The sequence below is a fragment of the Perna viridis genome, chromosome 1 (genome assembly GCF_037379345.1).
Source record: "Perna viridis isolate PV_CMFRI_1.1 ecotype Kerala chromosome 1, ASM3737934v1, whole genome shotgun sequence".
Taxonomy (NCBI): Eukaryota; Metazoa; Mollusca; class Bivalvia; order Mytilida; family Mytilidae; genus Perna; species Perna viridis.
In genome coordinates, this window is record NC_142445.1 from 61,756,011 (window position 1) to 61,768,123 (window position 12,113).

Sequence of the window (12,113 nt, forward strand, 5' to 3'; positions counted from 1 at the left end):
AATTTAATTTGAGCTTGTGTAAGATGCAGTACACTATATTTAGACCGAATTCCATGTAAAATCACTGACATGTTTGTAGCGGAACTTTATAGTATTTGAAATGAACGTATTCCTGAGTGTAAAGTTCACTCAAACAAAATTAGATCGCTCTTTTCTTAGGAAAAACATTTGTTATCTGAAACGATTACATCACAATGAAATACACATTACATAATTTTGAATAGACAACATGTTTTTCTTTGTATCTGTCAAATAAATCAAACCTTTCATATCAAATCAACTATATCGAATTGCTCCCCTGGAACTATTTTGGCAGCATTATTATCTGTTTAGATTTTTAACGAGACTTTGTAAGCAAACATAGATAAAATCATCTTACATGTATACAAATAGTTCTTTGTCATGTTTCAGATCCTATCAAACATGTAAGTGCAAGAGAAATGTAATTTTGATATGGAATTGACAAAAGTATTTGACCATTTCAACTAAAGGATGTTCCCTGGTCTATTTAAAAATAACAAGGATTTCAAAGATGTTTCATGATAGAACAATACAACAACAAAAAATTGATGGGTCAGACCGCTGAGATATAAGCTTTTGAAATTTAGGCGGGAAAAGGGTTTCTCTAAACTGTCCGTAGGTTTTGACCTAGTAATTTTGTTTTTCTATTGAAACACTAAATAAATAACAGGACTTCCACTTAAACTTCCCAAATAACATTTTAAGGTGTTTAAATGAAATAGAGGGGTCACTGGGCAAAAACTATGAATGCCATGGAATGGATAAAACCAGAGGAGTTCGAAATCTGACTAAAACGGCCGAGCATGACCAGCGAATATACTTGAAAAAGTTTCATGTTTGACAAGTTGAAGCTACAGTTGCTGATTATAAAACTCTGGACTCGAATTGAAAAATGTGGTCTTGATATGAAGTTACACTACCACAAATCTCACATAAACTTTATCAAAATATGTCGGACGGTCGTGCTTAATGTCTGTTAATATGTCATGACATCTGGTATATTTGTCCGTCTTATATTTAAGTACATTTTTCATATCTAGAAATCTGTATTTTAACAAATTCGGTGTTTTTCACTATGACCTGAATGAGCATTTAAATTATAAATTGTTCCTTTCGAATATGATCAGTGACCTCCTTCATGTCAGTAATGTATTGACGGAGCATTGATTTCGCCATGGTGGGTTCGTGCTTTATCGATTGTATGTATGTGTGCGAGTTTTTAGGGGGTTCTTGAGTCTTGTACATAGTAGTCGTCTGTTGTAGTTATAGTGTTCACAAGCACACCCACATTTAAAATATTTTATTAAAATATGTATGTCAAAACCCCTTCGATCTGACAATGTAATATCACTCAAGGATACTTTCTCTACTTGAAAAGACCATTATATGATCTGTGCATCACTGGATTTGCTCAGAAATTATTCAATATTTGTTAGAAAAATGAGGTTTTTGACAGAGTTATCTGTCCTTGAAATGTTCATTTTCATTGCATTGCAATGAAAGTATAACTCAATGCACCAAAATTATATGGAAAATATTGTCTTTTTTCCTTGATTCTGATAGTGCAAATATTTAAATTATACTATCTAAATGATGGGTTTTTCATACCATGTTTCACCAGCTACCTGACTCTCACAGGGACTGACACTTGATTATTTCTTCAAAAGATGTCACAAGCTTCAAACAAGACATTTCAATTGACTAAAAATGTCTTGTTTTAAAACAGAAGTACGATGCTCATGTATCTTAAATAATGATATGAACGAAGTTTATCGTTTTCTCAAAAGTAGATAGAAACACTTTTGAAAACGTATGATACTTGTGATAAGACCTGCAGTTGTAGGACGAACCCTTGTTTGAGTCATTTCCCTGATATGCAAAAAACAAACAAAAAACAAAAAAAAACAACTGTCATTCTTTCCATTTTGTTTTGTCAACAAGACCTTGAAAACTGTAACAAACAAAAAACAGACATAAATTGATGAATCATACTCATTATAAGTCCTACTGAAGATTGAATTTGATTAGAAGTGACTAGTATCAGAAGAAACTGCTTTAGAAAGATTGGAAAAGGCCATGTCTAACTTCTCGGTGTTTTCTTTTTTTAGAATATGTAGCCGATATAGATTAGTGTTCATTCGATCAAAATATCCTTAATTTCTGATATCAAATAATCACAATGGGAAAATGCAGTGATTACAAAGGAGTTCTTGTTTTTAATGAACATTTGATAAGTAATATAAAACATCATTACCGGACCAACAGGTTTTCATATAATATACAAACCAAAACATGGCACAATTGTTTAGTACTATGTAATACAGACTCAGTTCAATTTTCATCAAATAGCATTCTTAGTTTTTAATAAATGCTATTGAAGAATTGTTATTCACCCATTTGTGATTTCTGAAGATGATATAATGATCGAAGGAAGTTATTGAAGCTGCACAATAAAAACTGTTTAGTACTTTGAAATTTAGATAAAGTTTTTCTTTAGCAATAAATAAAAAAAAATAGTTCTCTTCACCAGTTATGGATATTTAAATTTTTGCCATCCCCACTTTGTAATCCTAACGTTGTATGATTCAGGCCCCGTGCAGATCCGGGTGTTAAACGAATAGGCCTGCAGCAGCGCTAAGCTTGTCGTAAAAGGCGACTAAATAGTGCTCAGAAACATAGCAGGGGGCTAGGCGCTCTGCCCACAGAGCAACTGGGATGTGTGCCCCAAGTGGTGGAATGGAGTACCCCTGGCGTGTTACATGCTGGAGTTGTCAGGCTATAATACGGAAAACCTGACCGCAAACCATAGTGATGCACCTTGTTGGGAAAGATGTCACGTTCCTCGCACGTTAAAGAACCCTGCTGTGGTATTCGACAGGAGTAAGAACCTTTGCGCTCCGCCACAGAAGCCTAAATTGCCCAACCTTTCCCATCCCTCCCTTTTTCTAGTGGCAATCAAAATTTTTCGACCCTATTATCCTTGTGTCCCATCCTTTTTTCATTTCATCATCATTTCATGTTTATTTTGTCATCCATTTCATGTTCATGGTCTGAATATAGCTGAAATATTGCTGCCCGGACGTTAAACCCCAACAATCAATCAATCAATTTGTATAATTCGGTTTTATAGAGCACACAGTTAGTATGCTAGGGTGTCATCTATTTTTTTATTAGAAGCCTTTATTTCACCAATGTGTCATGGTCGGCTAGTTTTTAGCTTCTTAAGTTCATATCTAAATTTGTTTTTAAAGTACATATGCATAATAATTTATTCCTAATAAAATTCTAATTGGCAAAATACAAGTTCGTCAGTGTAGCATTTCCTGTAGTATATCAAGAACTGTTTTCATAAACTCTTGGTTAATTGATGTTATTTCATTTAATTGGGGTACAGTTAGAATAAACTTGATGTTTTTAATTCAGACACATTATGGAATTCAAATATATTAAGTATCAATAATTTGTTCAGCCTGCGTTCAAACTAGTTTGCATGTACAAGTATTTTATATAATTTACATGGAAGCGCATCTCCTCATAATTTTATTGTTCATAAAATAAGATGTTTATCGTGTACAATCCGTACTTGATGACAAACATTCAACATTTCCATTGAACACTTAAACATACAACTTACAACGATGAATTTATTCCAAAACGTTACGACTCCATTGTCTTACAACCATGAATTTATTCCAAAACGTTACGACTCCATTGTCAGTGCTTATCTGTTCATTACTCGAAATGCGAATGAGTATGTTACCTTCCACTTGCTTTGATTATATAATGCAAGTGGCACTACTAATGACATTGCAACAATTTCCTCATACAGTCAAGAATAGTCTTGTAGTTGAAGTAATTTGGTCTTTACTATGTACAAGCTGTGTGTTGAAGACTTGAAAGAACGCGTGCATTAGAAGCATGTATTGCTAGATATGCAAATGGTTAGCGTTATAAAAAGTAAATTGATTTCTTCAGTTTGTTTGCAAATGCCGACAAAGCTGTTGTTACGGTAGAATGCTTTCTTAAAAATGGCTAAAGCGAGGCGTAGTATTTGCGTCATCAAACGGTGATTGTTCTTTTTTTTTTTTTTTTTTTTTTTTTTTTTTTTTTTGATAAGGTAATCAAACAAGTTCATATTCGTACTCTTCTTTCTTGAACATCTGTATTTTCAACAACTAATGGACTTAAAACCCTGGAAAGAGTAAAAAGGAAAACTTTAACCCGACAAATTCGTTTTTTCACATCGAACCATTCTACAATTTGAGAAAGAGCATCAACAAGAAAATTTCAAAATATAAAGTTATGACTCGGCGGAACATCAGACTTTCGATTGCAAAGTTTCGATAAACTTAACTCTTGACATTTTACCAATGACTTGGAATGACAATCAAAACATATCTATATGTGAAAGTCATTTTTTTTACAAACGCGATGTCCGATCATTGCACAAGATTTCATAATTAAAGGGATCTCAAAGAAATTATAATATAGTTTTTGAAGAATGTGTTCCTTAAACTACTATATAGTTTATGATTAACTGCTAAGTTCAAATGTTTATAGCTATCTTTCTACATATATATATACATGTAGGGAGAACATTCTTGTCACTTTAGAAAAAGATTCATAATGACAAATAATGTCCTTATACTTTGAATTAAGCATGGCATTTGAATTTTGGTTTTGGGGACATTTGATCACATCCCCGTTGTATCTGATAATCAACAGAAATTGTTTTGTCAGACCAAAACTCCTTTCTCATTTTAAAGGACCATAGGAAATACAATAATGCAGACGCCTTAATGTCTGATATCGGACCAAATGTTCTGTTTCACTGAGATAAATATTAAACATGCAATAAATATCGTATCAGGTCATTAATGTAAATTGCTACATGCGATTTAAATAGCTCGATATATAGAATCGTCATGAAATCTTAAAGTGTTTTTAAAAAAACAAATCCATTTACAGAGTTTTTATACTTTTGGGAAATAAGACTTTTCTACTTATTACAGGGAATGTTGTCACCTGTTTTTAGCCTGATACGAGTTTCTATTATAATTGTTATATAAAATAGAATGTAGGTTTTCAGATGTTTTTTTTTATAATTAGTAACTGTTGAATATCTATAGTCAAATTTTACATAGCATAACAAATATATAGAGACGGATAAATTAATGTACATGTAAGTTTAATTATATCACTTGATCAACCGTATTTTAAATGTCAATTCGCGTCTTTTGTTTTAAATTCTTTAATAAATGAAAGATTTTGGAAACTAAATTTTCAGCCCGTCGCGGGTCCACCTTGTCTATACTCGGTTTGAGTATACAGGGTGATCAGACATATAAATAATTATCAAAGCATAGTTTCAAAAAAAAATATTCAGGTTTTTAAATAATCGAAGTGAAATCAAAATATCATCGGTTGTATGAGGCACTGGACACTTTTACCTACACATTTTGACAAACGCCTATGTAATGTTTCATGTGACGAGGCACAACTCTCAGGGCTTCTCCATTACCATTTACGCACATCAGTCCTTTAGCACACCTGGAAAGAAATTGTCATTTAAATTTCAGAACGATTTCGTCTTTGTGAAATAGCTAAATAAGCCTAAAATTGAAAATAACTTACCTAAATCTGTAAAGATTTTCTTGTTCAAAAACCAAATCGTCTAAGGTTGTATAGATCCAGTCCCAGTTCAAAAAAAAAACTAAACAAAGAATCTGACAAAATTCTCAACTGACACGAATCCCCGTCAAAAGCTTAGAATTATAGGCTAAAAACCACTAATTCCACTCTCCATAGGCTTCTATGCTAATTTCACAATATTCAATGGCTTCTCTGGACTTTACCTTAACTTTAACCTGCAGAGGACTATATATCAGCATGATTCTACATATGTCAGCTCACAATCCTCAGAATGGCATGTGGGGTTAGCAGACTTGAGGTGCAGTACTGGTCACCGGAAGTGAAGGGTCTATAAATAGCATGGGAAATCCCAGTGTTTTCACAAGATAGGGGTATATTTAAAAATCATTATGGAGATTAGGCTTCACATCACAAGAAGCAAAATGCACCTATAAAATGTACAGAAATGTTTTTCCTTTCAGAAACTGTTTAAATTTTTTAAATAAGATGAGAACTTTTTTCACAGCACTATGAGGAACAGGGGTAATTTCTGCCTAGGACTATTTTTGCGTACGTTCCAAATGCTCATTGGTTGAATTGGTGGTCTGTAACCTATATGACGTAGCAAATCATTAATTTTATCCTTAAACTGTAGATTTATCTTTATATACTCGTCTTCGTAGACATATAACAGACTGTATTTACTGTGTCCGTCCAACCACCGTTTACATTTAGCACAATCATTCAAAAAACGCCTTTCAAAAATTCCTTAAAACCTTATGGAATTGTTAATTTTACGAAATACAAGTTAACTTTTGATTGTTATTAATTTCCAATATTACAAATTGGGGTGACTACCTACATGTATTTTCAGACAATAAATCAAAATACTTTTAGCATTTTTTTATGAAAATTTAAGAAATTGTTTATATCTATTCACTGAAACCCCCTTTCGATTCTTTTCAGTTTACGATTCTAAATTCTGAATTCTGAGCTATAAAGCTAAATTTACCCATAAAAATGGTATGATTCCCAATTTTCGGACTATGTAGACTTTTCCATCATTTTTCAAGAAACTTTGATGAATCGTAGTTGCTTTAGAACTTTATGAATATAAATTCATGTTTTACGAAGTTAATTGCTTATATGTATTGGTCTGTAATGTCAGATTTATTTATCTTGGTGCATATTGTAAGCACATATATTTTTTTATTTTCTTTTTAGGCTGCTTATATACATAAATATATATGTGAATTTGAGAATTAATTCTTACTGAATGTATCATATATGCTTCAATTTGTGTATACTTTGTAATTGTTGTATGTGTTTAAAATGTAATATTGATATTTAATCGAAATAAATCTACCTATGGGTCTTACTGAGCAGTGCAATCAAGCTGAGGTATCTTTCATAATGAGTACCATATGCAAAGGGTAAGAAATTATGCGTTATTGATTTTGATAAACAATGCTTCATAAAATGCAAAACGCAACAATTCGCCCTATATAGTTTATCTACATTATATCAATAATGGACAATCCTGTACAACATATTAATTAAGTGCTATTGTTCAACAACTCAATTAAATTGTTCAAAAAATGGAAAAAATCGAAATCGTGGTATTAAGTGTATAGAGCGAAGTATTGTGGTATGTATTTTTTAGAAAATGGTTCATTGAAATCAATTTCGCATTACCCGGCTTCCTTTACAAATGTTAATCTCTTTCAGAGACACTTTGAAATTTTTTGTATAAGTCACAGTTCTGTTGAAATAATTAAAATGCAACAAAATTGTTGTTCGCGATCCTTGATATCCTCCTTCACGGTCAAGCTCTTATACTGTCGTTACGCACGTTATTGGGGCTGTGTTGAAAAAAAAACACACCTATCTTAACTTTAAATGACTATTGTAAACAGTCAAAACTGTGATTATGTGAAAGCTGTCTACTGTTGGAATCAGGGCAAATTATAATTTCTGAATATTTGTCGCACATGGTACTTCCAATACTTTAAAAACAATTAAACTTTCCAAAAACCCGTAAAAACGTCAAAATTCCGTTTGTCAGGTGTAACACACTGTAGGTCCAAAAAGATAAAATAGTGAATTGCGTTATTGCAGAAGATACGAAATTCGCCAACTTTTGCAAGGAAGAATAATTTTATATGTTCTTTTTGAGATACTTACCGAAATTGCGTTAATTTTAGACAAAAAATATTCAATGCAAAAATGAAAGTGTTGATAAATGGTCAGATTTCTAAATGTGTTCAGTAATCAAATTTTATTACTAATGTAAAAACTTATTTACACAATATTCTTTTCCGATTAATATTTCCTAAAAATGTACATACTTTCAGCAAATCTACGTTGGCATTTCATAAAATTTTCAGTACAAACAAAAAAGTTACGTCTTTTTGAAAATGTCTCAAGAAATGTCAGATTATTTTCTGGGTTCGTTGGGAGAAGTTCATGCTCCAAAGCAATTTTACAATCAATTGGCAATTTCTTCTATGAAATAATGATACTTTGTAACTGTAAATACACTTAAGAATATACATATTTCATTTTTTATGACTTAAAACATTTAAAACGGAGAAAATTCGAATGAAACAGATGTCTAGCGATTTGTCGAATTTTCACTTTTTGAACGTTTGGAACGTTTTCCGTCGACCGGGAAATAAAACGGAAATAATTTTTACTTTAGATAATAAGATTCAGACACTTATACCCGTCTCTGCAATTACAAGTATAGAACATTCAACTTAAAGAGACAAATGGGATTCAAAAAGAGTTAAAGTATCTTCATTTTGTGTTATTAACAAACGAAAGAATAAACCAAAAAAGAATAGAATAAATTCTTATAGTTTATAGGAATTCGATCGGAGTGGAGCGACTGAAACGCAAAATTAAGTTGACAGAACTTTAAAAAGGTAAAGAAAAGCAGAATGCTAATAGATAAAATGAATGTAGAAAAGGGAGTCATAAACATTTTTATTTCGGAAAACGAAAATGAGAAAATGAAATGAAAAATCTTCATCAATAAGCGGCTATCTAATGGATGTTGATGAAAGCCCGATTTTCTGAAGAATAGAAAGCTCTTTCAATCGAAATACTAAGTTGTGATAGGTCCAAATTCTGCTATTGGTACATGTAACATAAAATCATACATGTATATCAAAATGCACACTTTAATTTAACGCAGAAGAAAGTTGTAATGTTCCCTCCCTAGACAGAGTGTGCATATACCTTGCGATTGCATTCCACGCTGTGATGCAGATGCATGTGCAACTTTAATTTACCGGTAGTACTGATAATCAAATTAATTAATCTGTTTTTCGTTTTTTATAAGAAAAGTTCAAGATGTTTCAATTGCTACCAATCAGAAATTATTGTATATTTTTCTTTATTGTACCCGTGATTCAATAAGCAAGCAAGAAACGAAGTGTCGACAAACGTCGAATTCTGACGTTACCGAATGTGCCGCAATAACGTGCGTAACGTCACTGTCTTAGCATCCATTATCGACTTGTTCAAGATCCGTTAGAATTTAGTTATATTATTAGTACATGTATATGTTCAAAAGTTACTGAAATTTCTTATTTATTTCACGGTCGTCGTAATAAATAGATAAAATTATCATATTATGAAACATCCTATCAAATATATCCTTAAACATTTCGTCAGTGTGGCCATAAACTACATGCCTACTATATCTATCTAGGATTCATTATACTCATGATATAAAGTCATTATTCAATGTGCGATCATGTTCAAACGGAAGTAAAATAACAACAGAAGGTTGAATACTTATCCATCATGTTTTGTTATAAAACAAACAGTCCTTACTTAAATGGTACATATAAAGAAAATATAATGCAGTGATATAAATTCGATATTTCATACAGTGGCCGTGTGACGATGCTAAAGATTCATGTTTCTGAATAGTTGCTATGTGAGATGATCATCATATGTTACTTCAATTAATAAATCATCGTGATGAAAAAAAAAAGATGTGTGTAATTCAATTTAGAATGGAAAACATGTTTTGTAAGCACTATTAGTTATTACGCTTTTCAGACCTGTATCACACTCTTCCGACCTATATATCAATACATCAGTAAACTCCATGGTTAAAATATTTGATACAATAAACATAAAATGTCTTGTATAAAATGCCGTATCAACCTTGAACAAATGTCAGTCCTCCGATAGCGGTGAGAAAGGGTGGATGTTGATACGGCACGTGATACTGATATTCTGCATACCTGTGAAATGAAATGATTGTGTGTATTTCAAGTGTCAATGAGAATGATTACGCAATTCAAGTACTGTCAATGAAAGTGTCTATAAATATGCATTTAGAAATCAGATACATAGAACGTACATACATGTTTCAAGTGTCTATAAAAAGAAATGCCTAATTTAAGACACAAACATTATGTTGATCATCAATTGTGGGCATGTATACAATGAGGAAAGAACTAGTAAAACCCATTAAATTGTTCCTTAACAGTATATGTCGCATTTAGAAGTATTTCTTTGTTAATGATGACCATCACCCCTATATACATGTATTGATTTGAACAATTTAATATATAAGGGTGAGTTGCTCATTTACTTTTGTTACTTTGTATGTATTATTTTAGTTACTTTATGTTCTTTGTCGTGTTTGTCTGTTTTCCATGTCTGATCCTTGTCCCTGGATTACATTCTTTTGATTTCCGCTGGAATCTTCGGCCCCTTGATTACTCTTAAGCATAAAACATAATTTGAATATATAGTGTAAATTCACTGAAAAGAATAAATACGATTAAATGAAAGATATGTTCGTTTTCATTTTAAGGCATCAGATGCAAACAACTTTAGCGCTTCGTTTGGTTAATAAAATCACATAAATGATACATTGTTGGACTTAAAGACTTACCTCGGCGTTTTGGAGCTACACTGCTCGTTCAGATTGAGAGCACACGTTCGTTTACAACATCCACAAGGTACTATTTCACAGTAATCACTGTTCAAAGGTGGGCAATTAAATCCATGCTGCTTCTTATGACGACAGCTGAAATGACACTTATGACTGTTTGTCCCAACAACAACAACAACAATAAGGAAAACTAAGACAATACATGTACGTGTTTTCATTGTTTACATCACCGTGTATTGTTAGCAAATTAAAGTATTCTAAACATTTCACTTAGTAAATCTTATCTCTTGTTACATACAGATTTTTCACACTAAATGCCTGTATGCACATTCGTTTTATTCGACAGAAATGATAAAAGCGAGTGGTTTTTGCTCTGAGTCATATATGTTTTAAGTAACCGAATTTCTGTTATGTTCGTTTTTTATGGGGTCAGCCGTACTAGATTACGTAATAAACTAGACTACGAACAGTTATAGCTTTTAATGCTTTTCAAAGCCATCCAAAATATGTTTTCATCCAATTCATACCGTAACTGATCCCCCGTATAGGATTCTCACACGCAAACGATCCGAGTGACTTACGGTAATTAATTACTACAACAAAAATAATTTGAAGGAGCATTGAATAAGAACTTGAGTCACGAAAGCGAAAATTGAGGAAATTAATTCTCAAGTGTTCACGTGGAGTTGTGAGACTTATACCTACATATGCATTTTTGTTCACTTTACAGTTACCGTGAATATCAATCTACATTTATACGTACCGAACGTGATTAAAAACGCATCATAATCAAGTGCAGAAAAAATGAGTACCCGAGAATACTTGCGATTTTGATTGGTTTCACTCACACTGAAATATAATACTAGATTATAATATTTTGTAAAAGTAATGTGAGATTATCACTATATAAATCCCCTGCTTACCTGATACCTTTACAGTACATTAAATGGCGCACAACAGTGTATCTATGGACATATTAAGAGGTGTATACGTACTATTTGATAACTACCTTGAATTAAGGTACAATCCAAGATCTACGTTAAATCTACGAGGAGGTATCGCTCTGTCAACGTAGGCGTTATTTGATATAGCCTAGCTGGCCTATTGGGCTAGAATAAGTGCAAGCGGTGTTGCCATAGATGAGTTTAAGTCTCACCAAGGGAACGACAAAAATGTGCTTTGCTGTAACATTATTGTAATTTTTCAGACCAATATATGCATTTTATTTCCCTGTATTATGGAAAACATGACCAATAAAGCGGTGCACATGCTGCGAATAGTGTGGTCGCACTCTGAGACGTATATAACTATGGTAAGTTTGGGCAAATACCCTTTTCTACAAACCCAAAGAATCACTATTGTTTGTTTGTTTGTTGGGGTTTAACGTCCGAGCAGCAATATTTCAGCTATATTCAGACGATGAACATGAAATTGATGATAAAATGAACATGAAATGATGATGAAATGAAAAAGGGATGGGACACAAGGACAATGGGGTCGAGAAATTTTGATTGCCATTGGAAATAGGGAGAGTTGGGTA

General features: G+C 32.4%; 1 protein-coding gene across 3 annotated transcripts; it reads right to left on the reverse strand.

Moving 5' to 3' along the window:
- Positions 1–3,544: 3,544 nt before the first annotated feature.
- Positions 3,545–10,953, reverse strand: LOC148629724 (perlustrin-like). Of its 3 annotated transcripts, none has more exons than XR_015917244.1 (4): positions 10,574–10,953; positions 9,835–9,914; positions 5,472–5,571; positions 3,545–4,213 (listed from the first exon to the last, which is right to left on the reverse strand). XR_015917244.1 is itself a non-coding variant. In XM_088556194.1 (3 exons), the coding sequence occupies exons 1-3, from the start codon at positions 10,789–10,791 to the stop codon at positions 4,153–4,155; spliced, it is 375 nt and encodes a 124-aa protein (XP_088412320.1). In that variant the 5' UTR covers positions 10,792–10,943; the 3' UTR covers positions 3,545–4,152. The 3 variants fall into 3 exon arrangements, 1 of the variants encoding a protein (XP_088412320.1); XR_015917240.1 differs by having other exon boundaries at positions 5,476–5,571; positions 10,574–10,951; XM_088556194.1 differs by lacking the exon at positions 9,835–9,914 and having other exon boundaries at positions 5,476–5,571; positions 10,574–10,943.
- Between the last annotated feature and the right edge of the window lie 1,160 nt (positions 10,954–12,113).

Bases quoted from the DNA above. Each gene is read 5' to 3' on its own strand.
- LOC148629724 (XM_088556194.1), bottom strand. From the start codon at position 10,791: ATGAAAACACGTACATGTATTGTCTTAGTTTTCCTTATTGTTGTTGTT. The intron at 5,572-10,573 runs GTAAGTCTTTAA...ATTTCTTTCCAG, and splicing joins TGTAGCTCCAAAACGCCGAG to GTGTGCTAAAGGACTGATGT. The intron at 4,214-5,475 runs GTAGGTAAAAGT...TACTCTTTCCAG, and splicing joins ATAGGCGTTTGTCAAAATGT to GGTTTTAAGTCCATTAGTTG.